The sequence below is a fragment of the Laccaria bicolor genome, genomic scaffold (assembly GCF_000143565.1).
Source record: "Laccaria bicolor S238N-H82 LACBIscaffold_34 genomic scaffold, whole genome shotgun sequence".
Taxonomy (NCBI): domain Eukaryota; kingdom Fungi; phylum Basidiomycota; class Agaricomycetes; order Agaricales; family Hydnangiaceae; genus Laccaria; species Laccaria bicolor.
The window spans coordinates 151,327-179,225 of record NW_001889905.1 but is presented as its reverse complement, the minus strand read 5'-3'; the positions used below and the strand labels follow the sequence as shown (position 1 = coordinate 179,225).

General features: G+C 46.7%; 9 protein-coding genes across 9 annotated transcripts; 4 read left to right on the top strand and 5 right to left on the bottom strand.

The window, feature by feature from the left end:
- Positions 1-798: 798 nt before the first annotated feature.
- On the bottom strand, positions 799-3,881 carry LACBIDRAFT_331480 (uncharacterized protein; the record flags this gene model as incomplete). Its single annotated transcript, XM_001885816.1, has 15 exons — positions 799-1,185; positions 1,212-1,417; positions 1,474-1,536; positions 1,613-2,047; positions 2,096-2,159; positions 2,185-2,261; positions 2,320-2,349; positions 2,574-2,584; positions 2,835-2,892; positions 2,944-2,995; positions 3,119-3,130; positions 3,304-3,434; positions 3,466-3,589; positions 3,650-3,803; positions 3,847-3,881. 15 exons carry the CDS (start codon positions 3,879-3,881, stop codon positions 799-801), a joined length of 1,839 nt encoding a protein of 612 aa, XP_001885851.1.
- Positions 3,882-6,167: 2,286 nt separating this feature from the next.
- LACBIDRAFT_331479 (uncharacterized protein) lies at positions 6,168-6,859 on the bottom strand (the record flags this gene model as incomplete). Its single annotated transcript, XM_001885815.1, has 3 exons — positions 6,168-6,523; positions 6,598-6,781; positions 6,830-6,859. 3 exons carry the CDS (start codon positions 6,857-6,859, stop codon positions 6,168-6,170), a joined length of 570 nt encoding a protein of 189 aa, XP_001885850.1.
- A 1,290-nt stretch (positions 6,860-8,149) lies between these two features.
- Positions 8,150-9,640, top strand: LACBIDRAFT_307192 (uncharacterized protein; the record flags this gene model as incomplete). Its single annotated transcript, XM_001885894.1, has 10 exons — positions 8,150-8,272; positions 8,335-8,362; positions 8,418-8,477; positions 8,538-8,682; positions 8,740-8,956; positions 9,009-9,103; positions 9,156-9,190; positions 9,244-9,309; positions 9,362-9,463; positions 9,519-9,640. 10 exons carry the CDS (start codon positions 8,150-8,152, stop codon positions 9,638-9,640), a joined length of 993 nt encoding a protein of 330 aa, XP_001885929.1.
- A 1,316-nt stretch (positions 9,641-10,956) lies between these two features.
- Positions 10,957-12,779, top strand: LACBIDRAFT_307190 (uncharacterized protein; the record flags this gene model as incomplete). Its single annotated transcript, XM_001885893.1, has 9 exons — positions 10,957-10,968; positions 11,111-11,419; positions 11,470-11,502; positions 11,557-11,595; positions 11,648-11,977; positions 12,033-12,185; positions 12,240-12,434; positions 12,486-12,655; positions 12,713-12,779. The coding sequence occupies 9 exons, from the start codon at positions 10,957-10,959 to the stop codon at positions 12,777-12,779; spliced, it is 1,308 nt and encodes a 435-aa protein (XP_001885928.1).
- Positions 12,780-13,389: 610 nt separating this feature from the next.
- Positions 13,390-13,933, top strand: LACBIDRAFT_331477 (uncharacterized protein; the record flags this gene model as incomplete). Its single annotated transcript, XM_001885892.1, has 3 exons — positions 13,390-13,515; positions 13,574-13,696; positions 13,751-13,933. 3 exons carry the CDS (start codon positions 13,390-13,392, stop codon positions 13,931-13,933), a joined length of 432 nt encoding a protein of 143 aa, XP_001885927.1.
- A 1,458-nt stretch (positions 13,934-15,391) lies between these two features.
- On the bottom strand, positions 15,392-15,601 carry LACBIDRAFT_307189 (uncharacterized protein; the record flags this gene model as incomplete). The annotated part of the gene is made up of 1 exon (XM_001885814.1): positions 15,392-15,601. The coding sequence occupies exon 1, from the start codon at positions 15,581-15,583 to the stop codon at positions 15,392-15,394; it is 192 nt and encodes a 63-aa protein (XP_001885849.1). The 5' UTR covers positions 15,584-15,601.
- Positions 15,602-18,591: 2,990 nt separating this feature from the next.
- Positions 18,592-19,334, bottom strand: LACBIDRAFT_331476 (uncharacterized protein; the record flags this gene model as incomplete). The annotated part of the gene is made up of 4 exons (XM_001885813.1): positions 18,592-18,607; positions 18,660-18,795; positions 18,885-19,135; positions 19,237-19,334. 4 exons carry the CDS (start codon positions 19,332-19,334, stop codon positions 18,592-18,594), a joined length of 501 nt encoding a protein of 166 aa, XP_001885848.1.
- A 4,000-nt stretch (positions 19,335-23,334) lies between these two features.
- On the bottom strand, positions 23,335-23,857 carry LACBIDRAFT_331475 (uncharacterized protein; the record flags this gene model as incomplete). The annotated part of the gene is made up of 4 exons (XM_001885812.1): positions 23,335-23,370; positions 23,425-23,511; positions 23,569-23,649; positions 23,726-23,857. The coding sequence occupies 4 exons, from the start codon at positions 23,855-23,857 to the stop codon at positions 23,335-23,337; spliced, it is 336 nt and encodes a 111-aa protein (XP_001885847.1).
- An 855-nt stretch (positions 23,858-24,712) lies between these two features.
- On the top strand, positions 24,713-25,992 carry LACBIDRAFT_331474 (uncharacterized protein; the record flags this gene model as incomplete). Its single annotated transcript, XM_001885891.1, has 5 exons — positions 24,713-25,204; positions 25,264-25,313; positions 25,362-25,441; positions 25,538-25,787; positions 25,839-25,992. The coding sequence occupies 5 exons, from the start codon at positions 24,713-24,715 to the stop codon at positions 25,990-25,992; spliced, it is 1,026 nt and encodes a 341-aa protein (XP_001885926.1).
- Positions 25,993-27,899: the final 1,907 nt, after the last annotated feature.

The following is a 27,899-nucleotide window of genomic DNA, read 5'->3' as shown; positions in this document are numbered from 1 at the left end:
GTACAACATGCAAACAACAACTAGATCAATGGCGCACTGCGGCGGTGCGAAGGAACCTGGCAAATAACAATGGAGAGGCAGCAGATTAGAATGGCCTTCAGGGCAAGACAAGACAAGACAAGGACTGTCAAGTGAGAATTACTGACAAGCAGAAATCCACAGCAGCGGGTGACCGCACTTCAGGACGACAGGTGGGATTTTGTCAAGCAAGAACGCCCAACGAAAAACGGTGAAGTCCACAGTGGTGAGCGACCGCGCTTGAGGGTGCAAGACGAGACGAGAAAAGATTGACTTAAGCGAAAAGACACGATGGATGCGATGGTGATGCCGACAGCATCAGATGGAAATAGAAGGAGCTCAAACTTTTCGTCAAGCAAAAACACTTGACAAACGACAGTGATGCCCACGGTAGCAATTGGCCGTGCTTCAGGATTTAGGAGGGGATATAAAAAAAAGTCTCGTCAAGCGAAGACACCTGGGAAGGAACGCACTTCAAGGCTTCACACAAATCATCTTTCCAAAGTGTTCCAGATCCCAGCGGTCCACGGGTTGTTCAGGGCAGGGAGCAAATCTGCACCTACAACAAAAAAACACCAAAAGAAACACGTCAAGTAGGCGCCGTTTCGCTTCAAGTTCAAGTTGAACCTCTTGCCCCGATCAAGACTATGACTCTGATTCGAATTTCGAGTTCTGACTCTGGCTCTGATCCAAGTTTTGCCTCCGAGCCGAGTTCAAGTTCATCTTGCGATCCCAACGTAGGCGCCTGAGCAGCCTGAGCTTTCCTATGTACCTGCCCGATTACAGTGTTTTTTGGTTCTTCGCCTTCTTCCTTCGTGGGGAGCTGAAGGCCTGGTCGAGGTTGGAGGGCGTACTGTCGAGATTGGGCTGGATGGAGGATGAGGTGTTGAGGGCAGAATTGGGTGGAGCGCGCGCTGTCAAGGGTCGCAGAAAGTGGTTGGCGTTTTCAGGACTAGACACGGAGAGCGCGTTGACCAATGGGGAAGAGGGGAGGTAGCCCAGTCGGCCAAAAGGAAGGTCTTCCAATTGTGTGGAGGGTTCCGGAGAATGTAGCGTGTTGAAGGGTGTGGAGGGAAGGTTATCGGCACGGAAGGCTGAGGCAGCTTGGGGATATGTAGAGAAGGAGAGCTGTTTCTGCTGCAAAACGAAGGGGACAGGTCTGAGGAGCTATGTTGTCTGGACGCGGTAGCTACATTCCCAGTGAATGGGAATCCCTGGGGTACAGGCATCCGAACGGTTGGGCTCTTTGTCGAATCTCCAATTAGTTCAATGTCTTCTGTTGTGTTGTTGAGGGTGTGTGTTGCGGGAGGAACGAGCGCGGTCGTGCTAGTTTTCATCGAGAGTGCTGATGGAGTGACCGGATACGAAGACTGGGCACAACATCCTGCGAGACGATTGTCTTTTGAGAGGCAGAAACTCGAGCATCTCGATCGCTGGTGCGTTTTACGACCTTACATCCAAATCTAATTCCATCCCAAAGTCCAGGAAAATCAAGCTCGCTGGTGATCGCTCCTCCAACTACGCAATGCCGTCGCATCCTGCCACACATGGTCTGGGAATGGCTCGTGGCCGAAGTCGCAACGTTAGCATGCACGACACGCGGGTTGTGACTCGGGTGAACGGGTGCTTGAACCATTGGTACGGCTAGTGGACAAGACCCGAGGAGCACGTGAGGGGAGGAGGAGTAGTAATGGTATAAGCGGGTCAGCGATGGTTTTGCTGCATGTTGGGAACTGGGCGTAGGCTGTTGGTGGGGTTGAGGTTGAGATGGAGGAGGTGGAGAGACGATGGGAGATGGGGGAAGCGGCATTCATGGACCAGTAGGCCCGAGAAAAGGCCTTTGAGGGGTCGATGGAGGAGGGAATACCGTAGAGTGAGAGGGTCACTCCATTTGTTCGTGCAGCTTTTGATAGGTTCTGCGATTCCTCGGGTGGGATACAGCCTCCTGAGTGGTGGTGGGTGGCCATAGAATCACCTTTAGTCAAAACCGTCCCACCTTCCTTCCCTTCCACTAGCTTATTCAAGGGTTCTACCCAAAATCAGCCTTCCCTTGGGTTATCACAAAAACAATACGCACCACTGTCTTCCACACATCTCCATCTCCTTCTCCCATCACGCTCTCCATCTGCCAGTCGGCGGGCCTATCGTACCATGGGATAGGCGCACCTGGAAAAAGGACCGCGTTCGTAGATGGAGACGAGGTGCAACCGGAAGTGGTTCATCATCGCCATGGACATTATTCACTGAGATGGTGGTCAGAAATCAAGTATGCGCGTGACACCTTTGCATTCGATTTCTCACCCTCGATTGGACTAGGATTACATTCTCGTCCTATCCAGGTACGTATTCAGAAACCTCTGAGAATAAAACTACTTCAATGTTGGAATTTCATATCCGTTTAGCGCCAAAATTTTGCAAATATAGATGCGCAAAGATTCATTCACCAGAAATTTCAATCAAGTACCACTGACGAAACCAAAATTCAGCTTGGTCTCAGTATCTGTCAGCCTCTTCTCGGACCATGGTCAAAGTTCTTTTACCCTCACTCCACGCACGACCCAAAGGACTACCATCTGATCCGCTTGATACTTTTTAGGATCGCATGATCAGAGTCCCAAACTCGGACTCTGATGCCGCAGAGCGCTTCTACCTCTGGGTCTGTTCCAAATTCCGGGGTGGAGAGTTCTTAATCGAGATGCAGCATACTTCAACCCATGCGATGTAAACTCGAAAATCGATTGACGATCATCCGATCCGAAAAAGACAAGGATGCGGGCTAGTAACCTATATCGACCGTGCTCTCCGCAACGCCATACCAGCCAGTCTTCTCAGTCTGCCACGTCGTAGTTGGGCCTGGTGGTGCTGAAGGAGCGGCTGCTTTGGTGATACATGTTGGAAAGTTGCAAGGGTTCAGAAAAAACAAACCTTCGGACAACCTGACTTGGGCAAACTTGCTCTTCAGAATTTGTATCTTGAGCTGAAGATCTGTATTCAGCTCAAAACATCTCCAACCAGCGTGGGCAGACGAACGCGCCAACTCCGTGTGAAAGGTACGTCCTTGTCGATTCTTTGGATGCCCTACCCTACAGGATCTACTTACCGTGGTTGCTGGCTGCACATAGGGAACAGACAGTTCTATTCCGAATGGTAAAACTCGTTGATCTCTGACAACAGGGACGGAGAATTACCAGTCGAACCTCTTTCTGTCATTCGTACCCCAAGGATTCAGCCCCATCGGAAAGCGGAACGACTTTCTGACCACGGTTTAAAGATTTTTCTGTGTACCTCCATCAAACCATTTGGATGAGGATTTTCATGAAGGTATGCACTTGTAAAACCATAGCGAGTTTCCTTCTTTCCAAGGTGGAAGCCCTGAATGCTGAAATCTTTCAGGCTACCAAATTGATGTAACCATGCTTGTCAACATGTCAACAATGATGTCATTACAGTTTCCGATGATCCAAGGCCCGTCTGTGGTAATCCGTTGAGGACGTCGAATCCAACCCTGACTGACAATCTCTCTGAGAATCCAAGGCCTATATTTCAAGACGGCATTCTGTCGTTCGATGACCTACGTTATTCGTGAGTCTCGGAAAGAAATAGAAGACGAGCCAAAATCTTATTGACCGACCGTTTCCGTGGTTAAGCCTGCAATCGACGTGAAATTGAAGGTGGCTAAACGGTAGAAGCAGTTCACCATCCAGATGGAGCTGCCTGCAGCTCCACGATCAACCTCCTTGTTCCAACCGCAGAGCGCCAACACATGGGTAAGTTGGTCATTGTTCCTGCCAATGCAACACACGAGCAGAGTAGGGCGCTACAACATACAGCCTTAACCACGTGGGAGGATTGGGGGTCTTCATAGAGTTGTCATTGCCGCTTTCCCTCGCCCTCCTTCCCTTCACACCATCTGGACTCCTCTGCCCTCATCCAGTATGAGTGGACTCCATGTCCTTCAGGCTGCTCGGAACGTTGGTATGAGCGGTACAATCATCGCAGCTGACACTGTGTGTGAAATTCTTGTGCGCTGGCGCAACGCGCTTATGGATGTGCATCCTCCGTTAGTGTTGCCGCGTTTTTTTAACGGCTTATTTTTTGTTTCTTTTATACAGAGCGGAGTTTTCACTCGAATTTTACGTTCTTAGATCTCCCATGTAGATGAGAAGTAGACCTAAATTTAAAAAAAAAAGATCGCCAAAAACGACCGAGATTTGATTGAGAGATTCAACCGGCTTTGAAAAAAAGCCGGCTCATTTGAGCTTTGACTTGGCGACCAGCTAAACGTAAATAGCTCAACGAAAACGTAATGCTTTTTTACGTTCTTTTTTTTATAATTTAGATCCACTTCCTATCTATCTGGAGAGTCCAAGAACGTAAAGTTCAAATAATAATTACGCTCTCTATAAGCGAAACAAGAATTTACCGGCTAAAAAACGCGGCATCACTATCCACACAGCTTAGCATGACAATATCAGGCGATCATCCCCAAACCTGAACTCAGACATGGAGGGAGTGAGATGCTGTCTCCATCTCAAATTATGGACATAAGAAGTATAGAATTTATATATGAACAATTGAGGCAGAACTTGTGTGCAATGGCAATGTATGTTTTAAAAATCAGTGCTAGGTAGTGCAGGTAACAAGAGTTGTCAGTTCCAATCATTACATTTTGAAAGAAGTCAGGATTGAAAAAAAATGGGAACTTGGACCAGCAACTAGATAACAAGCACATGCTTTGATGCTCCCATGTAGATGTAGTACTTAAAGCACAAGAGTTGCCACAGAACTGTGCCTGGTGCTCCTTACCTAAGGTTTCAAGCATATACATATCCACATCTCAACTCACGATGAACTTATCAAAACATGCACCATCTCTTCTTCCCAAATGCCGACTCCAACCTCTTTGTTGAGCCTTATTCAAGACATAATAAACCTACCTATATATGTCGGGTATGGTGTAACGGTTAACATTGCCGCCTCTCACGATTCTTTGCCAAGCTGGGTCGCGGCAGCTCGGGGTTCGATTCCCCGTACCCGAATTTATTTTGGCACAAGTACCACGATTAAAAAGCACCCGATCTCAATCAATCACCACTGCCCAAAAAACTAGCACAGTTTACCCCAAAACCTATACAAAACGTACAATACGCAAACGACAACTAGTACATGGAACGGCTCAAAAGCGCACCGCGACGGAACCTGAATTATTGACAAAGAACAAAGAAAGGGCAAGGTCACAGCAGCAGATTGCCGTGCCCTTCAAAGCAAGAAAAGACAAGCAAAGGTTTATTGAGCAAAGACTCAGATACCTGACATGTGCAGGGAGCAGAAGAATTTCGATGAAGCGCGCCAAAGGGAAGGAGAATTCAGACGGGTTGTCGCATGACGAACAAAAAGCTTCAAGGGACCGCGCTTCAGGATGTAGGAGAGGGCAGGTGATGTTTAGTCAAGTAAGAACACCCGACAAAAGACGGTGAAGCGCACTGCAACAAGCGACCCCACTTCAGGACGCGACAAGAAAAGATTAATTTGAGCAAAAAGACCCGGCGGATTTGATGGTGAAGCCAACAGCAGCGGATGAACATAGAAGGAGGTCAAAGGTTTCATCAAGCAAGAACACTCGACGAACAACAGTAATGCCCACAGCGGCGAGTGACCGCGCTTCAGGACTTAGTAAAGGATAAATTACAAGGTCTCTGACTCCAAGTTCATCTCGCAATCCCAATTTAGACGCTCGAGCAGCCTGACCTTTCCTACCTGCCCCATTACCGCCTTTTTTGGCTTCCCGGTTTCTTTTTTATGGGGAGTTGGAGGCTCCTGGTCGAGGTCGGCGGGCTTACTGTCGAGATTGGGTTGGATGGATGGTGAGTTGTTGAGGGGTAATTGGGTGGAGCGCGGGCCGTCAAGGGTCGCAGAAAGTTGGGCGATGGTTGCGGAGGGCACACAGAGGGGAGGTCGCCGAGTGAGACCGAAAAAATGTCTTTTGGTTGTACGGAGGGTTACGGCTTGTTAAGGGACGTGAAGGAAGTTGTTGATCGGCGCGGAAGCCTGGGGCAGCTTGGTAATAGGAGGCTGTCTCTGCTTCAAACAGAACACGATGGGTCTTATGAGCCATGTCGTTTGAATGCGCCAGACGATGATGGTTGGCATCAGCACCGAATGAGAACCTCGCCCCCCTCAGGAATCCGAACGGTTGGGCTCTTTGTCAAATCTCCAGCCAGTTGCGATGCCTTCTGCTGTTGAGAGTGCTGCGTCGCGGGAGCGAGCGCGACCATGCCCGATCTCTTGGAGGGTACAGACAGACCGACCGAATAGGAAGAGTGGGCATGGGAGGCAGGAAGCATGACATCCTGCGCGAGGTCCATTTGGTGAGAGACGAAAACTCGAGCATCTCGATCGCTGATGCGTCTTACGACCATATGGGGCGGCTTGCTTCCTCGACGGCATTGCGTAGTTGGAGGCGTGACCACCAACGAGCATGATTTTCCCGGACTTCGAGATGGGACTAGATTTGGGTGTGCATGTGAGGACTCAGCATGACGCATGGCCGAAGTCGCAACGTTAGACTGCGCGACACACAGGTTGACACCAGCAGGGAGGCTGAGATGGGAACAGGTGCTTGAACCACTGATGTAGGCGTACCCAAAGCAGCAGCATCACCATCCACCGATTCCCAAGTCATTCCCGCCCAATGGTCGGGCCCTACAGGACCCCTCCAAGTTTCTAAGTTTCCGCCTGCACCGCAACATATCCTACCAACGGCCTAGTACCGTCCATCAGTATCCAACTCAAAAAGGCACATCACACATACCTCAGCCCTCAACCCACCACACCCATCCATCTTCAATCATGGCAAGCCTTGTGAGAACTGTCCTCTCGGCCGTCCACATCCTCATCGCCAAGACAGCTAAACTCTCCTGAGGATCATCTCGATTTGCCAGCCTGCTGAACCGTCGTGTCTGGGTCTAATGGCGCTAGACGAGATGCCTAGTTGGTACAGCGAGAGGAGGGAGACCAGCAAATACACATCAACAACATTTACTTTGCAAGAAGTTTCCCGCTTAATTTCCGCTGCAACACGACGCCTAGCTATTGCAACTCTTTACTCGACATCAACAGGAAAGTTCCTTCTTGACGAAGACTAAATATCTAGCTCCAGACTTTTCATGATTACATATTGGTTTCTCGCACAAGTCCGACACTGTATATGGTTGGAGCAAAATCCCTCCACTTTTACAGCCTGTGAGTAGTCTCATCCTCGACTGACTATTGATAAAGTCTTTGACTTCTCGTTTGCCGCTCGGAGGCAACGGAGCTTTATCGGAGGCACCTATAAGCTCTCGACCGCAGCAATGATCGAACGGGACACTACGGGACAGATAATGCCATGGGCTATGTAGAACTATTCTTCCTGATCACCACATCTCACGCTCGTAGGTCCGCCTGTCAAGCTCTGTCAGGTTGTTCTTCATTTGTGCAGTCAGCTGAACTGCGACCTTATTGTGCACAGGTTCCGCGTGAGAAAATGCTCAATCAACAAGACGCCCTAACTCTATAACATAAATCGTGAGGATCACCTCTAGATCGAGCATTCCGCGCAGTCTGGAAGTACGAATAGTGAACGCGACGCAAGGTCCGAGAGCCTCCCCCAGTGGCAGGATGCAAGCTACGTATGGGGCTGTTATCATTACAGACTTGGAGATGAAAACGGAGAGTGTTTTTCATCATTCCAGGCTTGACATAGACCTGAACCTTGAAGGGTTCTCTTTGACGCCATACAATTATGTCAACGGGGGAAAAATGTCGGACCTATTGAACGAATTGGACCTACGTCGCTGGCCGATGTGGGGAAGGGTGATTATAAAATAATAAATGCATTCGAGTGCGTCTGGGATGATGTAGGTGCGTGCAGATGCGTAGCCACGGAGGGGGATCTTCCCTATCTGAACTTACAGATTCCGATCTTTCCGTTCCGCGTGGGTATCAACTTTCTGAATTCTGAACGGGCCATACAGCAGCCGCTCTATGATGGCAGGATCCTGTATCTGGGGTTCTGACGAAGGAAGCAATTCACACCGTCGAGCAGTATAAAACGCACCTGTCGATCGGATTTTCCACACCCCCCTCCGTCATGTCCGCTACTCCAATCATCCACCTGCGCGACGTGAAAAAGCGCACTGGAGTCTTGAACGCATGGGAGAGGGTACGGAACAAGCCCCAGGTGCACTGGGCGATGGAGTGTTTCGCTGAAGCTGTGAGTAATAAATCCATCGCCTCTATCATCATGATGCGAATCTGAAATTGAACCACTTATAGTTGGGCGTCTTTTTCTACGTGTACTTTGGCAAGTCCAACGAGTGTCCGAGATTCACGCATACCCTTATCCCATGGTGAAATAGGACTCGGATCTACCGCAGCTTGGGTGATTGGGAACATCTTGAAACAGTCTGGGCTCTCCTGTACGACGCCTTACCATTTTCAACGACATTGCCGATTGACAGCTTCATTGACATAACTAGCTGTCTTCCAGATCGGTTTTGCCTACGCATTTGGCATTTTGTTTGCCATCGGTGTATGTGCAGCGACTTCTGGTGGACACTTCAACCCCTGTGTTACCATCGCATTCACGATATTCAGAGGCTTTCCACCCCTGAAGGCTGTCAGGTACTCGCTTGCATGCCTTTCGAGCGCGGACTAAGTCGAGCATTGACGGTCTCTTAGATATATCGTTGCGCAAATTCTTGGAGCTTACATTGCGTCCGCCCTTGTATACAATCAATGGAAGGTCCTTATCGTGGAGTCGGAACTTCTCTTGAAACAAGCTGGCGTCTACGAAACGACGATGTTCACGCCCAATGGTCCGGCCGGAATCTTCGCTCTTTATCTTCTTCCTGGAGCGCAAACTTTGCCTCGCGCTTTTCTTAATGAATTCGTTAATGTAAGAGTCGCTATTGATGGGCAAGGTTGGAAGCTCACACTCATCCGTTCAGTGTTTTGTGCTCGCCTTGGTTATCTGGGCTGCTCTTGACCCTACTAGTTTCATGATTCCACCCGTTATGGCTCCTTTCATCATCGCTGCGGCATAGTAGGTGACTTGTTTGGCAGTCGGACTTTGGTTTGATGAATCTGCTTTTTAGCGCTGGCTCTATCTGGGGTTATGCGGTACCCGCGAGTGAGTCATGGGTGGTAACAATTACTCCGACTCTGACCTTGACATCCTCGCAGTTTCTTTGAATTCGGCCCGTGACATTGGTTGCCGTTTGTTCGCATTGACCATCTGGGGAAAGTCAGGTAAGATTATCTTACCCCGTCCCGTCCAATTTGTCACTCAAAAACATTTCAGCTGCGGGAGGATCCTACTCGGCAATAACGGCACTTGTGAACATTCCAGCCACTTTGCTCGCTGCGGTCGTCTATGAACTGTTCCTCGTGGATTCTGATCGAGGTTTGTCACGTTGATTCAATAATACGCTGCGAAACTTACATTTTTTCGCTTTCAGTCGTAGCTGGCTCACATCTTGAGTTCATGAATGTCGCAGCAAACCACCGAAGGCACCGTCATCAGGCCGAGGATGACAATCATGGTGATGCTGATGACTCATCGCAAGAGAAACCTGTATGAGCAAGCCACTGGAAACAGTGATGCCCATGAGGACTCACAGGCTTAATTAAACGCTCTTCTTTGCTCTAAACAATTTGATTGTTGCCCTGCGTTGAAAACCAATGTTGAGAATACTTATTATTACTTACTTTTGTTTCCAGTTGGTAAAAGACGTTTAACGCACTGGCACGCGTCTGGCATCGCGCACTTGCGAGACCTAAGTGAAATAATAAGTGCATGACCAGAAAAAAGTGGCGTTACGTACCAAGCACTGAGCAGAGAGTACTAGTAAGTTTTGTACTCCAGCGACATGGCTTTGTGCTGAGAGCGATGTCTTACATAAGCAGCGAAAATCCTCCAGATGGTCATTTGTCTTTGTTTACCAACTACCCATTTCCACAGCAGTGCCAGCACGTAAACAGCACGTCGAAAAAATGGACGGTGCAGAATTTCATGCCGCAGTAATGTCCTTGGTTTTTTCTTTTGAGATTTAGCTGCTAAGAGCAAGCAAGTAGGTGTATGATGCTGTCCGCCTCATACCAACTTGTCGAGTCACAACTTATGGTGAGTGTTGTGCTGCCTTGAGATCTCTATGACCAAGTCGTTCAAGCCGTGGATTTTGGAAGGTCACATTGCAAAGATGATCGGTATGCCAAGACATTCTCGCCACGTAGGACAAGGCACGTTTTTTTCCCTCCTTGACAGTCAAGATTCACAACAACGAACACGTTTATGAAGCTCTTAAGTTCATATCTCCTAACGCTCATCCCATGGTTCCTTGGCATCGTGTCATTGGCTCGTCCGGCGCAATATCCTCTCGTGGACCTGGAACCGATGGCGCCCAGCGCCAGAGGGATGCCCTAGTGGCAGAAGGTGTCGAGGTAATTGTCGGGAGAACTGGCGAATTGCGAGTCGCCTTGACGCAATGGGGTTGGTTTCCGCAACCAAATCCCCTACCGAGCGCTGCTGATGATCAGGCTTCCGTGATAGACTCTGAAGAGGAAGCTGCATAACATATGTAGAAGTGCGGCTTTACGGCTAGGGAGCAATGGGGTCCGACTGATTTGGCAACATCTTGAGTACCTTCGCGCAACTTTGAATCATCGTTGGCTTCTTACATAGTACTACTAATATAGTTCCTCCCTTCCTCTTGACCACAACGTGAACATTTGAAATGAACCTTAAACGGCACAGTCGCCATCGTTCAGCAAGTCCTGCCAATCAGAAGGCTGCCTTGCCGCTCATTCTACGTCTTTGTAGTCTCTTCTTGTTCACACTTGCAATGATGGATTACGCCAGTCCTCAGCTCCTGCCGCCTGAGCTCATTCATACTAATCATGGCCGGAGCGGTACGTCAAGTACTCCATGGATTACTGCGCTCGACTGATATAATTATACTGTAGTTAAGCGTAGACTCACTGACAAATCTTCGCCTGTTTTGTAAGCGCTTAGCTGCAGTGTTGAAGCCTCATATTTTACGTGGCATCACAGAAGTCGTGCTCAGCGAAGCTGATCCAAGCTTCAAATGCTGGTAATCCAGCGTCAATCATCACTCAGGAACTCAAGATCACCTCCCTAACATTCCATCCCGATGGAGGGACCGGGAAACGCACACTGAGGGGCACCGACGATGACGCCGGCGTCGACGAGATCGATGAGCGAGGTGATGGTGAAGACAATGCCGGTGAAGACAAGTCCGGTGAAGATGAGGATGAGCCAGCACCTCGTCGCCGCCAAGTCCCGTCAGATGACGAGTCCAATGACGAGGATGAGGATGAGCCTGCATCCCGTCGCCGCAAGGTATCTAAGAGCTCGACCTCTGTATCTGCTCATAACTTACCCTGTTGAAGGTCGGAAAGCGTGGTCAAGAACGTTTAGCTGAGGTAAACCATCCACGACCTAGAACTTACCTCCACGTTGACTCATCGATATCATAGCGCCCCATGTGGAAGACCATGGCTCCCCCGGATGACGAGGTGAACATATTTTGTTGAATTGATATTCCTTCGCTGATTGATACTCTGTTAGCCTTCGGACGATGGTGACTCTGGGGGAGGTGCGATTGAGGAAGACGAGGACCCATATTCAGGTTTTGCAGATGCCGATTACGTCGCTCCTGGACCGAACATGCGAATGATTCATATCTCGGAACAGCCACAGCTCCTCCAACGGATCATCAAAGCGGCTATCCGTAAAGCGATAGGCGATGTGATTTTTGATACTGCCTACCGCTCAGTCGATGAGCAGGTCAAGTATAACCGTAAGACTCTTCGGTCGTGTGCGCGGAAGTTTGGCGCAAATGCATACGCCCACCGCTTTAGAGTTGACCACGCCTTCGGCAAGGTCACTGGTCGTGTGGTGAGTGATATACTTTACTGATCACAGTATCTCTCACTAGGTCTATCATTGGTAGCTGAATGGGCGGGTATCCAAGTATCGTGGTGATATCAAGAAAGTTGCCATGGCCAAGGTGGAAGGTTTTTACAAATTGCTCGAGGGGCCTGACTGCAGAGATGTCATTGAGCATCTTCGTTCCAAGAAGAGGTATATTTATCCGGTCAATGCAGTACGTATGTTGTCATACGCTCTGCTTTCGTGACTCATTCCCCTCCTACATTAGGAGGGAGACCTTCAACCCACCAAGCCGTTCTTCCACCTCGCCATGATCTCAACGCTCCGCGAAGCTTTCTTTACTGGGTCAAGAGGTTCATTTGCCGAACGCTATCAAGATCGCTTCGTTTCGTCGATCACTGATGGTCCACGAAAACAAGAACGAGAATTACCTGCGGCCATGGTTGCTATGGCTGCCACTTCTGTAAGTCGTCACCCTGCATGGTTGCACTTCATCATGATATTCTGCTCGTAGATTGCATCTTCGTTGGATGATTATAGCACAGGTGTCCGTCGCAAGACTGAGTTCAACGCTGATCTCTATGAAGATGTTTATCGATCGCATATGGCCATGCTCGCCACGATTTGTGAGAACAGTCCAAATGCTTATCATCGTCTCATGGCTGACCTTTATAATTGCACCTCGTACGTGGTTGTCTACCTCCAGCTGTCCGCTTCATCACTGTTCTATTTTACTTTCAGTTCCATCTCCACCCATCTCGTGACCACCACAACCTCTAACGATGACATGGCAGACATGGATGTCTAAGCCTGCCTTCATCCAGTTTTACTAGTATACCCGCTCCCTTTCGCATACGTAACTCCTAACCCTAAGTCGTACATTTCTTACAACTTCCTCACCCCCCGTTCCAACCTCCTATTCGCACCCATCCATCTTTAATATTTAATGAACCCATTATGCTTACAAAATTTTCTCTCTCCCCTATCCGATTTAATTATGGCTCTATCCCTTGCAGCTTATTTAGTCAGCCCCGTTATTATATCCAGTAGTCGCCGTGCAATATACTCTGTCAACTTGGATGATTTCAATTTATTCCCGTGGAATTAAGTGCAACAGTGCAGAAAAAAAGGTTCAATTCAGTGGTATAATATATTAAATAGGTGGGCAATTGCACGTTCAGCATCACCAATTGCGCACAATTAACGGGTGCCCGTTTTATTTTACTCAATCTTCTCAAATATGTCAAAAGTCTCAATTCATTCAATTGTGTATAATTTACGGTCAATTCTATATAAATCATATAAATCAGGGTTAATTCAGAGTCTCAGGATTTCCTGATGGGGTTGAACCGAAACATACGCAAAACATGTCTGGGGTGGAGTATATATAAAGTGGTGGTGGAACTAAAAAATTCCAAATGTCTCTCATCACTGTATCTGCAGTTGTTAACACTGACGCCTCTTTTGCTTTTCAACCCTATGGCTTACCCGAGAATAAAAGCATATCGGTCCACCAAGTGGCTACTGCCACTGGAATGTATCAGGTAAGGTCAGACGGTGGAAGTCATCACTAGCACTACTCATAGTTATTGGTTTTGTCAGATAATTTACGACAGCATTTTCGAAAGCACGCCCGTTGTTACAGTTACACCAGCTTGGCTGGGGAATTTCGGGTGTACTGGCGGTTTAACTGTCGATAATGCCGTTATTAACGAGATTAAGAAGGTGAGTCATGGTAAAATCAGACGGGATAGAAAATTATCTGAGTTTTCGGACCAGACATATGTGATTGTGAAGCTGGGGGACAGCCATGGCAATGGGCAGTGGCGTCCTTTCACTATTGTGCTTACTGGACACTGTCAGCGTCTTCCCAAGAAGCCCGAGCATAAGGAAGAGGCCCATAAATTACAATGTCGGGATGGTCAAACGAATAGTCCCCCAAATGACTGGTTGAGAGTATGACAGTACGGTAGTGCGTCTTTCTTCCCAGCGTACTTACCGTGACAGTTTGTTGTATGTGAAAGTGTATTGGTTCGCGGACTCTAGCTACATACTTATTCGGAATAAGTATGTACACTAACTGAGCAAAAAGATTGTCTGATCATTTTTTGGACAAAGTTGGTGCTATAACACAAGAATCAAACATTTTGAGAACTAAGCTCTAGTGTATAAAATATAGCTAAGGAGGTGTAGATTGTATATACCAAGTCTGGGGATGAACAATTGAAAACTCAGGATAAGGCAGGGAATTGACTGTGACAAGTGCCAAAAATGGGGCATATAGAAATCTGCGTGCCACTTGCAGTCACTTGTGGACCACCCGTTCGCAGGTGACCGCAAGTGTCTCGCAGATAATCAAAAAGGATCGCAGGTATCGCAGGTGTCACGCAGATAGATAGTCTACTACAACATAGTACTTAGTAAATTTAAACTAAAGAAATGTAATCTTCACTTGAGAACTTAAAATGTGGCCATTGCTATGCGATACGAGTCTGGAATACAGTGTTCAATTTTATACACAAGAGTTTTAGTTCTTATTTACTCATGCCTACTCGCAAGTTGACCGCAGGTGGCTCGCAAACATCCATTTTGTGCGCAGATTCTCGCAAGGGTGTCTCGCATTGGTCTCGCAGGTGTATCGCAAGTGATGCGCAAGTTGCACGCAAGTGTACGCAAGTCTCGCAATGGATACTAACTCTCGCAAGTGTATCTTAAATGTGTCGCAGGTGTGTCGCAGATGTATTTCAAGTGTACCGCAAGCTGAACGCAAGTGTATCGCAGGTGGAATGCTGATTGGATGCAGGACATCTTGGTCATTTCGTAGAGCAATATATGTCACCAGTATAATTTATGAATCCCATGAATGAAATGGTTCCAAAATTAGTGAATGTGAGGGAAATGTCATTGAAATACATTGTAAAAGTGAGGGAAATGACAGTGAAATACATTATGAATGTCCCAAGAATTTCCTTCAAATCTGCTGACACCGGTCTAATTGAGAAAATTGGGGGAAACACCGGAATCCAGGTTTTCTGGGGAAGTAGTCGGGAAATAACGAGAGATTTTCGTCGATTTCCAAAGTTGGTTTTCCCTAATGTCCCTCATTTGGTGTGGAATCAAGTTGGGATGGGAAGAAGAGAGCGAGTCTGAACGAGAGGTGAGACTCCATCACTCGCCAATGGCAGACATTGGCTATTGAGTCCCGAAGTCTCTGGAAAAAAATCGACCACAATCACATCCGATAAAGAAGGAAAATAGTGGTAAGAAGCCGGTGGCTGACTAGTCATAGCCTCAGACACTGCGTTACTTGTACATTTCAGCATAAAAATGGTCTTAGTACAGACCTATAGGTACAAACCAACAAGTCAGAAAGAATAAGAGAGATTCAGATACGTTAAACTAGAAGGATAATTATGGTGCTCATTGAAGAAATCTCAAGAAATATGAAATCTCAGCAAGGTGCGCTGATGCTTGCAGATGCCCGCAGATACTCGGCTCACTAGGTCTAATGTGCATGCAACTGGATTGGTCTGCACGCAAGTGACCGCAGATACTTCCTTTCGGTTCGCAACTGGCACGCAACCTGTGTCCGCAGGTGTCTGCAGATGGCATGCAGATTTTCCTGTGCCCCCAAAAATGGGATGTAACAAAGTGGGAAATTCTGAATGACTGCAACCTACTGAAAGCAATTCACAACTTGAGGAAGAGATATTTTGAACACTGGATCTCCCTGCTATTGTTATGAGTTTCATAAAGTCTCTGGGGTAGAAAATTTTATATCCTCCTCTAAAAGGTAAATTTGAACTTATTCTCCATTTTATGTATTTTTCACTCAATATATTTGTTGGAATGAGGTAAAATGACTCCCTATTGTTGTTTGTAGTGTGTATAATACAAAAGGTAGGTAGAAATGTTAAAATGAACATTGCATGATGTCTGTAGGAGCTAATTCCCAGAGTTTTTCTGGAAGTAAACAAATATCTACAACATTGGTCCTGCTTTTCTGCAAGGAGAAAAAATGCTACCATCCTTTTGAATTGATCCATGGAGACTCAGGATGTCTTTTAAACAATGCCTGAAGTATAGCATGATAGCAAATAAATTCACACTGGGTATAACTTGAAAAGTCCCCAACAAAACTAAATTTTGCATAGAGCAAGAAAGCTGTGGGGTCTCAGATCCTTGTATAAATAGGACCTCTGTTTATTTTTTTGTGATAGTGTTACTAGGCATGATAAGTGCCTTGTGAAATATTTTCAGCCCCAATCCACTGAGAAAAATGTCAAGGATTGGTCCAGGATGATTGCTCTATGCAAAATTTACTTTTGTTGGGGACTTTTCAAGTTATACCCAGTGTAAATTTATTTGCTATCATGCTATACTTCAGGCATTGTTTAAAAGACATCCTGAGTCTCCATGGATCAATTCAAAAGGATGGTAGCATTTTTTCTCCTTGCAGAAAAGAAGGACCAATGTTGTAGATATTTGTTTACTTCCAGAAAAACTCTGGGAATTAGCTCCTACAGACATCATGCAATGTTCATTTTAACATTTCTACCTACCTTTTGTATTATACACACTACAAACAACAATAGGGAGTCATTTTACCTCATTCCAACAAATATATTGAGTGAAAAATACATAAAATGGAGAATAAGTTCAAATTTACCTTTTAGAGGAGGATATAAAATTTTCTACCCCAGAGACTTTATGAAACTCATAACAATAGCAGGGAGATCCAGTGTTCAAAATATCTCTTCCTCAAGTTGTGAATTGCTTTCAGTAGGTTGCAGTCATTCAGAATTTCCCACTTTGTTACATCCCATTTTTGGCACTTGTCACAGTCAATTCCCTGCCTTATCCTGAGTTTTCAATTGTTCATCCCCAGACTTGGTATATACAATCTACACCTCCTTAGCTATATTTTATACACTAGAGCTTAGTTCTCAAAATGTTTGATTCTTGTGTTATAGCACCAACTTTGTCCAAAAAATGATCAGACAATCTTTTTGCCCAGTTAGTGTAGCTAGAGTCATTCTCACCCGAGTCAATAAGGCCACAGGCGCAGGCGTTCCCAGCTCACCCACCTCGCATACTAGTCAATCGCGTTGAGTCACGGTTGCACATACGATTGCGCAAAACGCCACAACCGCCTCAAGCGTCTTGAGCTTGTTGCCGAGTGATGCAGAGCATGACCAATAAAACCTCGAGGGGGAAGCACAGACGTAAGTATTCAAATACGAGCAAATTCAGAAGAAGAGCACTTTTGCCTGGCTTGGGTTCATTTTGGCCGCCTATAAATTAGTAACTGGGACTCTAAGCCTCGATTTTCGATTTACAATTTCATGCCTGACAGGATAATGTCAGCCTTGGAAGAAGGAGACACACCGGGACCTGAGAGCAAGTTAATCACGACACGGAAATTGAACAGAAGCTAGCAAGGCACTGACCAACGCTCCCAAAAAGAAGGCTTCCAACCTTGAAAATCGCTTGCGAGGCAGTAGCCAGTAATTTTCATCCCCCTTCATTGACAGACCAAATTCCTATGTACCATTTCATCTTGATTTCATCGGAAATAATAATATTTGCCGTGAAAGAAAGACGCCAGGATATAGTAAAGTACCTTGGTCATTTTTTACGAACGACACAGAAAACCGCTCGCATTGAAGTCTCAAGCCATGAAAAAAAAAATGAGTTCGTAAATGTAGAACTAGAGTTTGACATTGTTCCAATGTCAATAATAACCTTACTTGTATTTTGACCATTGGCGCCGGCATGCTCAAGTTTAAGCAAGTAAACGATTGTTTAAATACGCCTAGTACCCCCGACAAATTGCAACCCAAGCTCTACTCGTATCAATGTCATGATGAGTATCACGATATGTAACAAAACAAGTAAACCACAATCGCCAGTGTAGTGGAACATATATAATCGCCATCCTTCCAGCCAGCCGCAGTGTTCGAGGGTTTTGTCGGAATACTGCTGTTCGTATTGTTGTTGTTCTGTTGGCTATTGTAGAGTGAGTTTCTACATATGATATGGCGATGGAGAATCATCGCTTGCAGCAAACCATCAAGTTGGTCGGCCGCCTTGAATCCCTCGCCTATATTTATGAAATCGAGAAGGATAAATTGCAGATTTCTGTTCGATCCGAGTGAGAGACACCCATTTACGTGGGACATGATCCTGGATATTCAGAATACCTTGAAAAGTCGACAATTGGAATAAAGAAATATGACTACGAACGAGGGGATTCCGTTTGTCGTGTGGGCGTCGTGTGACTTGGTCTTTGATAATATTCTGGCATCTCCGTTGTGGGCACTGACACAGGGAAGATGTTCATGACTGGGCGCAGATGAAGAGAAAGTCAAAGGCATTGAAGAGAGAATATCTACAAACACAACTGAGAAAAAAGAATGACGCCTGATTCCCTGTGCTAATCCTCCAACAATCTTCCTGAAACGTCTTCTATTCTCCAGCCTCTTATAAACAAACTCATGATATACCTAAGAACAGATTGTGGCATGACCCAATATGCCTACGGGCCGTAGCAGCTTGCATAGACTGAGCAAGCGTAGGTTTCACCAATCGACTGTGCCTGTCGCTTCGCGATCGGGTACTTAATAAGCCGAAAGACTACCAAGATGGATTGCACAGATAAGCAAGATGACGAGACTACCCCGCTTACCTATATAGATGTGCCCCAAAACGGCGTTTTCGTGCCGGGCTGGGTGGGGGAATGTTCACCGTGGGCGTGCCCTCACCAGTGCATAGGGCAATCTCAAGGGGGTCAGGTATAAATGGCATTAGGGGCCATAGGTAGTCTACATAGTTGTAAAGTCTGACATAGGGCCTCGCCCTAATAGACTCTAAATTTGACTCGAAAAAAAAAAAAAAAAAAAAAAGGTTTCACCAAGGCAGTCATTATCGAAGTTCTGGTTATTGGCGCGGTAGCAAGTGTAGGTGTTGCCACCGGCGTTGATGGTACCCAGGACCTGGTCAGTGGCCGCACCGCAGTTGGACGTCGACCAAGTGCCGCTGCCAGACGGCGTCGGAATCGTCGCCCCTGAAGTGGAGCACGACCCGTCGTCGTAGAGGAAGGAAGAATTGTTGCTAGTGATGAGGAGTGTATGGTCAGAAGCTGGAAGTACAAAAAAAGGGGCCCTAAATACCATGATCCGAGTCTGCTGTCACCCCAGTGGATATAAAAGTTGTTCACGCAATCAACGCTGTCTTCACCGGCAGGAACGCAGCCGTTGCAGTACGACATGGTGAGCTTCTCGTCACGCTTCATCAGTGTGCTGGGGGTGGCAACGACAGCCCCGGCCAGGACAGCAGCGAGGATAGTGCGGATATAGAGCATTTCGACTGGTGGAGGAAGAAAGGGTCTTGGATTCTTAGCTGGATGCAGATGGTTGAGAGAACAGGACGACTGGTAGGAGATGAGGCCTGAGGATTAAAAGAGGTTTATATACTGGCCCAGATTGCTTCCGAGTCTGAAGAAACCCCCAGTTCAGGCCTGACGCTTCTGAGCAGTGAGTGACAGCCTCAGACGAGCTCAGAGGTCAATTCTTTTGATGGTCGTAATTGGCCAGTGACGAGTCGATTGGTATTTCTCGATCTGGTTCACCGACACATTCAAGTTCTGACTTCTTTTTGAAACCGCGTTAGCCGGAGTTGCAGCGTGCTACATAGGCTACCGCTATCTCAAAAAGCACGAATCGGGTGCCATTTCAGTACGTTGCTGCAAGTTGGAATACTTCGGAAAAACCTCACCCAGACGCAGCCAATGGCATCCATCCACGGATGAAGAGGTTGCTTGAGGACTTCCGTAGGGGGAATAACATGATTGATCCCGCACCTTTCTTTTTTGGGTATTTTGGGGAGCACGCGGCGTTCCACACCGCCGATGCCCGCCAGCTTGCAGGAGAGGTTTTATTCAGAGAAGACCTGTATCAAGCATCACGTCGTCAGTATTTTTTATATGTTGTAAAGTAGCGATACTATAAATCACAAAATACAGCCATTCCGGCTTTCAGCTTTCCTCATGTTTGAGTTTCGTCCCCACCAACTTGATTTACGGGTCCACCCGCTCACGGCGAAATTGCTGATACGGATCGCGCGTCCTTAGCGCACCACCTCAAATGGGTGAACGCCCCTACAAGCTGGGAAGATTTAGCACGGCCACTAGGGTTCGTCGCAAGTGCAACCCCCCATCAATGGAAATAACCGTAGCGGGCTCGACCTTCGCATGTCAACCAACCCCAATTCAGCCGAAAGCATGAATGAGGGCGCCCCAAAAGACATAGCCCTTCTTGAGCGATTGATAAGCGGGCACGGGCTGTCTGATTATTAGGGGGAGGGGTTGTTCAGCATGTGCAAGAAGCGATGCCAAAGTCTGCAACAATGGCTTGATTGACCTATGAGGTGGACACTGCAATGTTCGTAGTAACGATGTTCCTCTTAATGAAACACACACTGAGTATCCGGAAACCCTCGGGCCTCGACGTTTGCATCTTCCGAGAAACGCAATGATATTGTTTGAAAACACACATATCGATGGGGCGTGCTATTTCATGTATGAAACTTGCAATTCTCATTAATACCGAAGAGGACCTTTCTGATCTGAAAGCGGCTCAATGAATGCACGTACCCTATCTTCCAATGACATCGTCTCTCGTCCAGTGTATTGTCAAGTGTTATTAGTTTCGAACCACTAATGAGTCTAACACCACCAACACTGAAAGGTGATCCCATTTGATTAAAAAAAGCAATAACGGAACAAAACAGGGAACTTGCCCGTCACCCAAGCTGGCATCTACATACTTCGAAAGCAATATCGCCCTCACTGATCTCCTTGAACAGCTTGGCAACTGCTCCTGAAGCTTGCACAGCTATGACAAGGTCTGATTTCCAACAAACAGTGACGCTCGCCTCCATGATCTGCAGCAGGATGACGCCCTCTTGAAACTGCACATATCAGCTTTAGTCGGTTGCTAGGGTTGCGATTGAGTGGAGGAGAAGAGGCACAGGAGGTTCTCTTCTCGTCAATGGAGGAGCTTTAGTTGGTGAGTGTGGATTGTATGGAAAGCAAGACTGATCTGCTCGGAATTCTCGGTTGCCGATTGATGGCCGCATATTTGCTAAGTAATATAATTGATTCGTGGTATTTGTACCATAATTATGCAATCTGCAATGAAGAATTTCACGGAGCCATTGCCCAAGTCTTGCCGTCTAACATCCATCAAGTATTGGCACTGTCGGAACACATATCATTACTGGGTATCTTATTAATTTAAAGAATATCAGTAATTCTGCAATGTAATTACAGATTTAAATCAACTTACTTGATGTTCCCAAGATGTTTCAGGCTCAAATTGACAAAATACACCAACACTGAGGCACATTTGCACATACTTCCTTGAAGAAACATCACACAATGATCCTCCAACCAACCTCCAAGCATTAGCATCTTGAGTGCATGGCTATGTCAGTGCTAAAGTAGTTTTGCTGCATCCAATACACTACAATGCTTCCAGGTGCAACAAAGCCCACCCTATAGCCTCACACAGCTCTCAGATGACAGTAGACTAGCCTCCAATCATGGAATGGCATCTGGTGGCATCTCAGACCATGCAGGGATGGTTGTGCTTGTGAAAGCAGAGTAATTTTGTCACTGCCAAAGTCCCAAGATGAGTATGATTTTGTGCAAATTTTCATGCAGACTCATTGTGATCTTGCACCTTTTGAATCAATTTGTGGCTGACTCAGAAAGAGGTATTCAGGAAATATTCAGAAAAGGATGTGAGGCTTCTCCCCACATAATTTTGAATAGACACACTCACAACTTCACATACTTTCTATTAGCAATGCCATCTTGCACATGATGTTGTGGTAACTAGTTTATCAAACAAACTGGGTGGATGGCATTAGTGCCATTCACAGTTACTGTTTTTGAATCATTTTTCATCTCATTTCTCATCTCGTTTTTCTGAAAAATAGAATCAAAAACGGGCAAAGAAACACATCAAAAATGATCCCAAAAATGCCATTTTTCAAAAACAGCCATCGTGTCCATTTTTGATGTGTTTCTGTTTTTCATCCATTTTTCATCCATTTTTTGTGTTCAGGTTTCAAGTTGCTGAAGGGTGTTTCAGTGTTGTCTGTTCTTTTTCTTTTTTCCCGATATGACAACCACTTTATTCTATTCACCGTTTGCACTGCAGAATGAGCAAAAAAATCAAAATAAATTACTCTTAATAGACTGAAAACCAATTAGTTGAGGCTCAGGGAAGAATTGCAGCTGACAGATACTATTGGAGAAATGATAAGATAAGGTGGGGTCTGCAACAAGGTGCAGAGTTCAAGGCTGCCAGGGTGCCGAAAAATGGGCTGTTCCATTTTTCACTCATTTTTTATCTCATTTTCGAAAATTTCAAGGAGGGCAGGTTCACAGTAGCCATTTTTCACTTCATTTTTCACTTCATTTTTGATGTTCTATGTCTACAAAAATGAACAAAAAATGAATCAAAAATGGCTACCATGAGCACCCCTATGCAAGAAATTGTGGGCATTGTTGTTGCAGCAAACAACTGCCTCCAAGTTATCATGAAACTCCCCAACACCCAGTGTTGTTTGTGATAATTTATTTGATGATAGGACACTGTGATGTGCCCCAGAAGACTTGATCACATTCTATATGTTGATTGGTCCACCTGATTGAGAAGTGAAAGAAGGAATTTTAAACCTCAAGATGAAATCAATTACCATTGGACTGGATGTAAACATGAGAGACATTGCTGAACTGGTGAGTCTTGTTCCTCAGTCACTTTTGATAAATAACCCACTCTCCTGCAGGATTTCCTGGGGTGGGGATCATACTTCCATTGAAGAGACCTTCAAGAAAATAATGCATATTTTTTACAGGCAGAATAGACCACAACAAGATAGTAAATTTCTTTAGTCTTTTCCAGTGAATGGCAAAATGGGTGATGGACTCATCATCCGCCACAGAAGAAAGATTATTTATATATAATTCATGTGACTAGATTCAATGCTGGCTGAAGAAAACAGTGCCGCATAGAAATGCAAGTTGTACCCTTAAATTAACTTGTCAGGAAAAATCACAAGGACACTCATATAACTGTCAAGCCCTGGGATGAATTGAAGTGGAATATCAGACGAGCAAGCAAGGCCATGATGTAATTTGCCTGTTACATGATGAAGGCATCGAGTAGACCATGAAGAAAGGCACTTGAACAACATAGCTGTATATTATGTAATTGTGGTGCAAATACCACAAATCAATTATATTACTTAGCAAATATGCGGCCATCAATCGGCAACCGAGAATTCCGAGCAGATCAGTCTTGCTTTCCATAGGATTGGGCGCAGTGTTGCTAAAAATTGTTCATGAGTCGGTGTGCGTGAGGTTAATAGACGACGCGTCAAACCGACATCTTCTGGGCGACCTCAGACGCTTTGCGTTTCTTTTCGTACTGAGCGTCAATTGCTTGTTGTTCTTGCTTCTCGAGTTTGTCCTTGCGTAAGTGTTAGTTAGCGAGGCGTTCTCGTTGAAGGGGGATACTGATATATACCTTCTCGATGGCGAACTCTTCGTCGGCTTTCATCCGGATCTCGTGAGCTTTCTTGAAAGCCTCTTGTTTGATAAAGGGTACCTGATGAAGCGTCTTAGCTTGGAGTTCTGTGTATCTCTTCCTCTTCCTCCTCCTCCTCCTCGTTATTCCCGTCTACCTTGGCCATAGGCAGCTGCATCTTCTTGACCCGGATAGCGTCCTTGACCTCATACACCTCCAAGGCAAACTGTTGTAGTGAGGTATCGAACGAGGGTACCAGATGCAAGAGACGTTGCCATTCGAACGTCATCAGCTTCTCGGCAATCGGTTGTCAGATTGAACAATAAAGAGTGGCATCGGTCGTATGGGTGTCAACCCAAACGATATCCTCGTGAGTTACAGCGTCATAGACAGCCGTACGCGAGGACCAAGTCTGAAGAACGTGAAAAACGTTTCGAGGGATGCTTCAGGTGCAATTCATATTGTACATCCAGCCAGCCTCGTGGGCGGGGAAGGGAAACAGGGTAGTTTGAGCCCTTTAGCTGGTGGAGGGTGACACGGCCATCGTGGACGGATTGGTGTTCGCGAATTTTTGCATGCTAAGGGAATGGCAATATTAGTCATGTGATCAAATCAATCGTGTCCAATTTGAACAAAATTTGAATTTCCATTCAACATTCCACTTGCCCTCAGAATGGCTGCCGTGTCATTCGACGTACTTATGCACTCGACGGCACCTTCATACTCATTTCGTTTTGAGTTATTGAACACTTCGTTCGCAATCAGCAGTCAGTATCAGGCTTCCTTGTGCGTTATCTGCCTTCCTTGGCTTCGCTTGATCCTTGCTTGATCCTCACTTCCTATACTCCAGGGGAGAGGGAATGATAATGCGACAAATCTCTCTTATCCGCAATTGAACCAATAAAAATTTCCTTCTGTATGTGAATGTCCTTTTCGACTGGAAGGCGAGATGTGACCTCGGCAACGTGGGCGCAAATCAGGCATGTGCAGCAAGTCAGTGCACCGCACTGGTACATACCAGTCCATACCTGGGGCTGAAGGGTCAGGAATGGTTTCAAGAGCCACACACGCGCCTCGTTTAATTCATACGTTGAGGCCATAAGCATGTCATTGCCTCACATTCTCCCCCGTTCACGCCCTCGTAATGGCGAAGAGTAGAGGAACGAGTTCCTCCCGACCTACAAATACGGTTCCCTCTACAGATCACCCCCTTTCTCCTGATGCTCCGCCAGCGTATTACCAAGAAGATACTGTCCCGTTTGGGGGTTCGGCGTCTGCCTTATCTGCACGGCAGATTGAAATCCAACATCTCCTACCCGCGCATGGCCACACCACCGATGTTCAGGTTGCACAACGAAAGCGTCCGCCCGAAGTTAGACTTCGTTTCATGGAACCCCCAGACGAGGCTGTGGTTACCCAAAGTTTGACGACACCCAATCAGGCGAATGGAGCTCAAGAGGCCGATCTTTCTCACTCTGACGAATGGGATCACCATGCGATTTCAAAAGGGGATGGTCGATGGCCTAGAAGATCCACCCGCCTCATTGCGGTCGCCGTGATTCTCGTTGTGATTCTCGCCGTCTTCCTCCCCGTGTTCATCATCGTTGTGCGGAAGGCGTCGAACAACAACGGCGCTGTGAGCCTCTCTCGCCTTTCCTATATCTTCGTGTGTTCCCACTTTTGACTCCTTCTTAGCATGTTGTACAATCTCCCCTTGCTGGATGGAACCCTATTGGTTGTTACAAGTCCGTTACAACACAATCTTTAACATTGTTTTCTAATTATTTCTCTAGTGATACCGGGAATCCGCGTACTCTGCTCGCGGTCACTCATAGCTCCGCTGAAATGACCCCGGCCCAATGCCTTGCATATGGTGGGAACGGGAGCTACCCATACTGAGGTGTTGAAGATGGAAACGTGCGCCCTACTTATTTCACTCTGGCCAACCCTGATTCTATCTCTGCTCCAGCAATGCTGTATGCGCGCTTACTCCGAGTCACGCTCCTTGAAAGAATCTCATTGGTGTTTTCAGACTGCGGCTACAGCATCCAGAGCTCAGCAACCCCTGCAAACGTCAATGAGTGTAACATGACCTGCGCAGGAAACAGTACCCAGACATGTGGGGGTTTCTGGAAAATATTCATCTACTCCTACGGCCACCCGGTGACGCCGGTCAACAAGCCATTAGTGAACGGTTTGCAGTATAACGGATGCTACACGTGTGTTCTCTCATTCTCCCCCCATTGTTGTCAGTACAAATAAATCCCTAGTGATAACAACGCCACTTCGCGTTCTCTCAATGGGACGTTTTTCACTGATGAATTGATGACCGTTGAAATGTGCGCCTCGGCCTGCACATCCAACTACAAGTTGGCCGGCCTTGAGTATGGGAGTCAATGCTGCAAGTATTCACCTCACCGATAACATGAAGGTTTCTGATATTTTACAGTCTGCGGCAATAGTATTTCGCCGTCAAGGGGAGTAAAGGTCGATGATAGCCAGTGCGGTCAAACATGTCAAGGGGACCCAACGGAATTCTGTGGTCGTGACCTCCATCTGACGGTGTATGGAACATTCCCATGATAGCCAAAGTAGTGTTTGAATTTGTTAGGCTTTTCTTTCTTGGACTAAGAAAGCTGGGAAATATTTTATGACTAACCTACGAGGAGTACGTTTTAGCCTTCGACAATCTTCACGTAGATCCATAATTGGGTCCGAGGACAATATGTACTGTACAACGCAGACAGGCAAAAGGAATGAGGGGGTAAGTTACGAGGTAGATCAGCAATAGTAAGTGTAGCAAGGCCGCGGGAATGGGGGAACGGTCCATGCGTAAATAATAGCTATAGTAATCCTTTTGAAGCCCATCCGCCATCTATCTGAGGAAGAGTCATAATCTAACATACTACTAGCACTGAACGTGAACGTCCAAACCGTGAAAATGTTCAAGATCGTAACACACCATAATCTAGTTACTTCGTAGTGGCAGTCGGCCCTGCCGCCCCTGTACAAGGCGCGGTGGGAACCACAGCGAACGTGGGAGAATATTCATTCGGATATGAACACCCCGCAACGGTCACAATCCCGCCTTGAGTATCAGCCTGGTTGAACCATCCATTGACACCCTGTGTCACCTTGCTCGCTGCCCCAGTGAAGGTCGGCACAGGCAACGTGGTTATGGGCCCAGTATTTGTGTACGTCGGCAACAGGCTGGCAGACAAACCCGCGCTCGAAATGCTTGTTGGAGGCCAGGGGTACAAGGCTGAGGATGAGGCGGCGATGGAAGAAGGTACGCCTCCTGTTTGCCACGGAAGGAAGGTACCATTGAAAGGATCGGCGGGGGCGGTAATGAGAGACGCACATTTACCTTGAGAGGTGCGTGGGTCTGTAGGGATCCATCCGTTTTGCAGGCCTAGTTGGTAAGACCATAACGGTGAGCTAATGTTGCCCGTTTGATCTGGGCCGACCTATCATGCCCATGTGTTACACGCAAAAGAAGCGGCTAAGGTGAGGTGATTACCTTCCAGGTCCAGAAAAACCAATCACCGAGCGCGTCCATACTGGCCAGGACCTCATTCATCACGCCCTGCTTCATCGTATCGTTATAGTTCTCCCAGTTTTCGTATATTGGGCATTCAGGGTTCGTCGAATTGACATTGACCCCAATCATGAACAAGCCACAATCGTTAAGAGCGGCGGAGAACTCTCCCGTAACAGTCACTCCGAAACCCGCACGACTATATGCCAACGTTTCCCTCAAAAGGTGAACTCAAAATGAAACTCGAGCACTTACGCAGCTTCCGCACCCGGCAACCAATTAGTGCATGCCTGAATTGGCCAATTCCCGCCATATTGTCCAGATGGCCCAACGACAGCAACTGGGTCAGTAATGCCCTCGAAGGCGAAATACGGATGTTGATCTAAAGCCATGCGATCAGCACCAGCTAAGTAACCGGTCTGCGAAATATCGCCAATGAACCCGCCGTCCTGAATGACAATGTACTGACGGAGCTATAAATGCCAATGTCCTGAATCATGGTGAAACCAAACTCACAGGTCCCTTTCCTGCCCCAACTCCTGTAATATTCCGAATTATATTATAGGCTTGAAGATAGAACGGCGTCAAGATGTCCATGGTCAGAGTAGGCTCGTTGATGATTCCGAACATCGGGACCACATCTCGATATTGGGGCTGGGAGATGAACTCCGTTATGATGCGCAGATAGTACAATGTTCGTTGGGCATTGGCAAGGCCCATGATCCCCTGAAGAAAGTTGTGCACACCGAGACTGCGTCAAGGATGAAGATCATTAGATGGAAGGGAAGGCAAA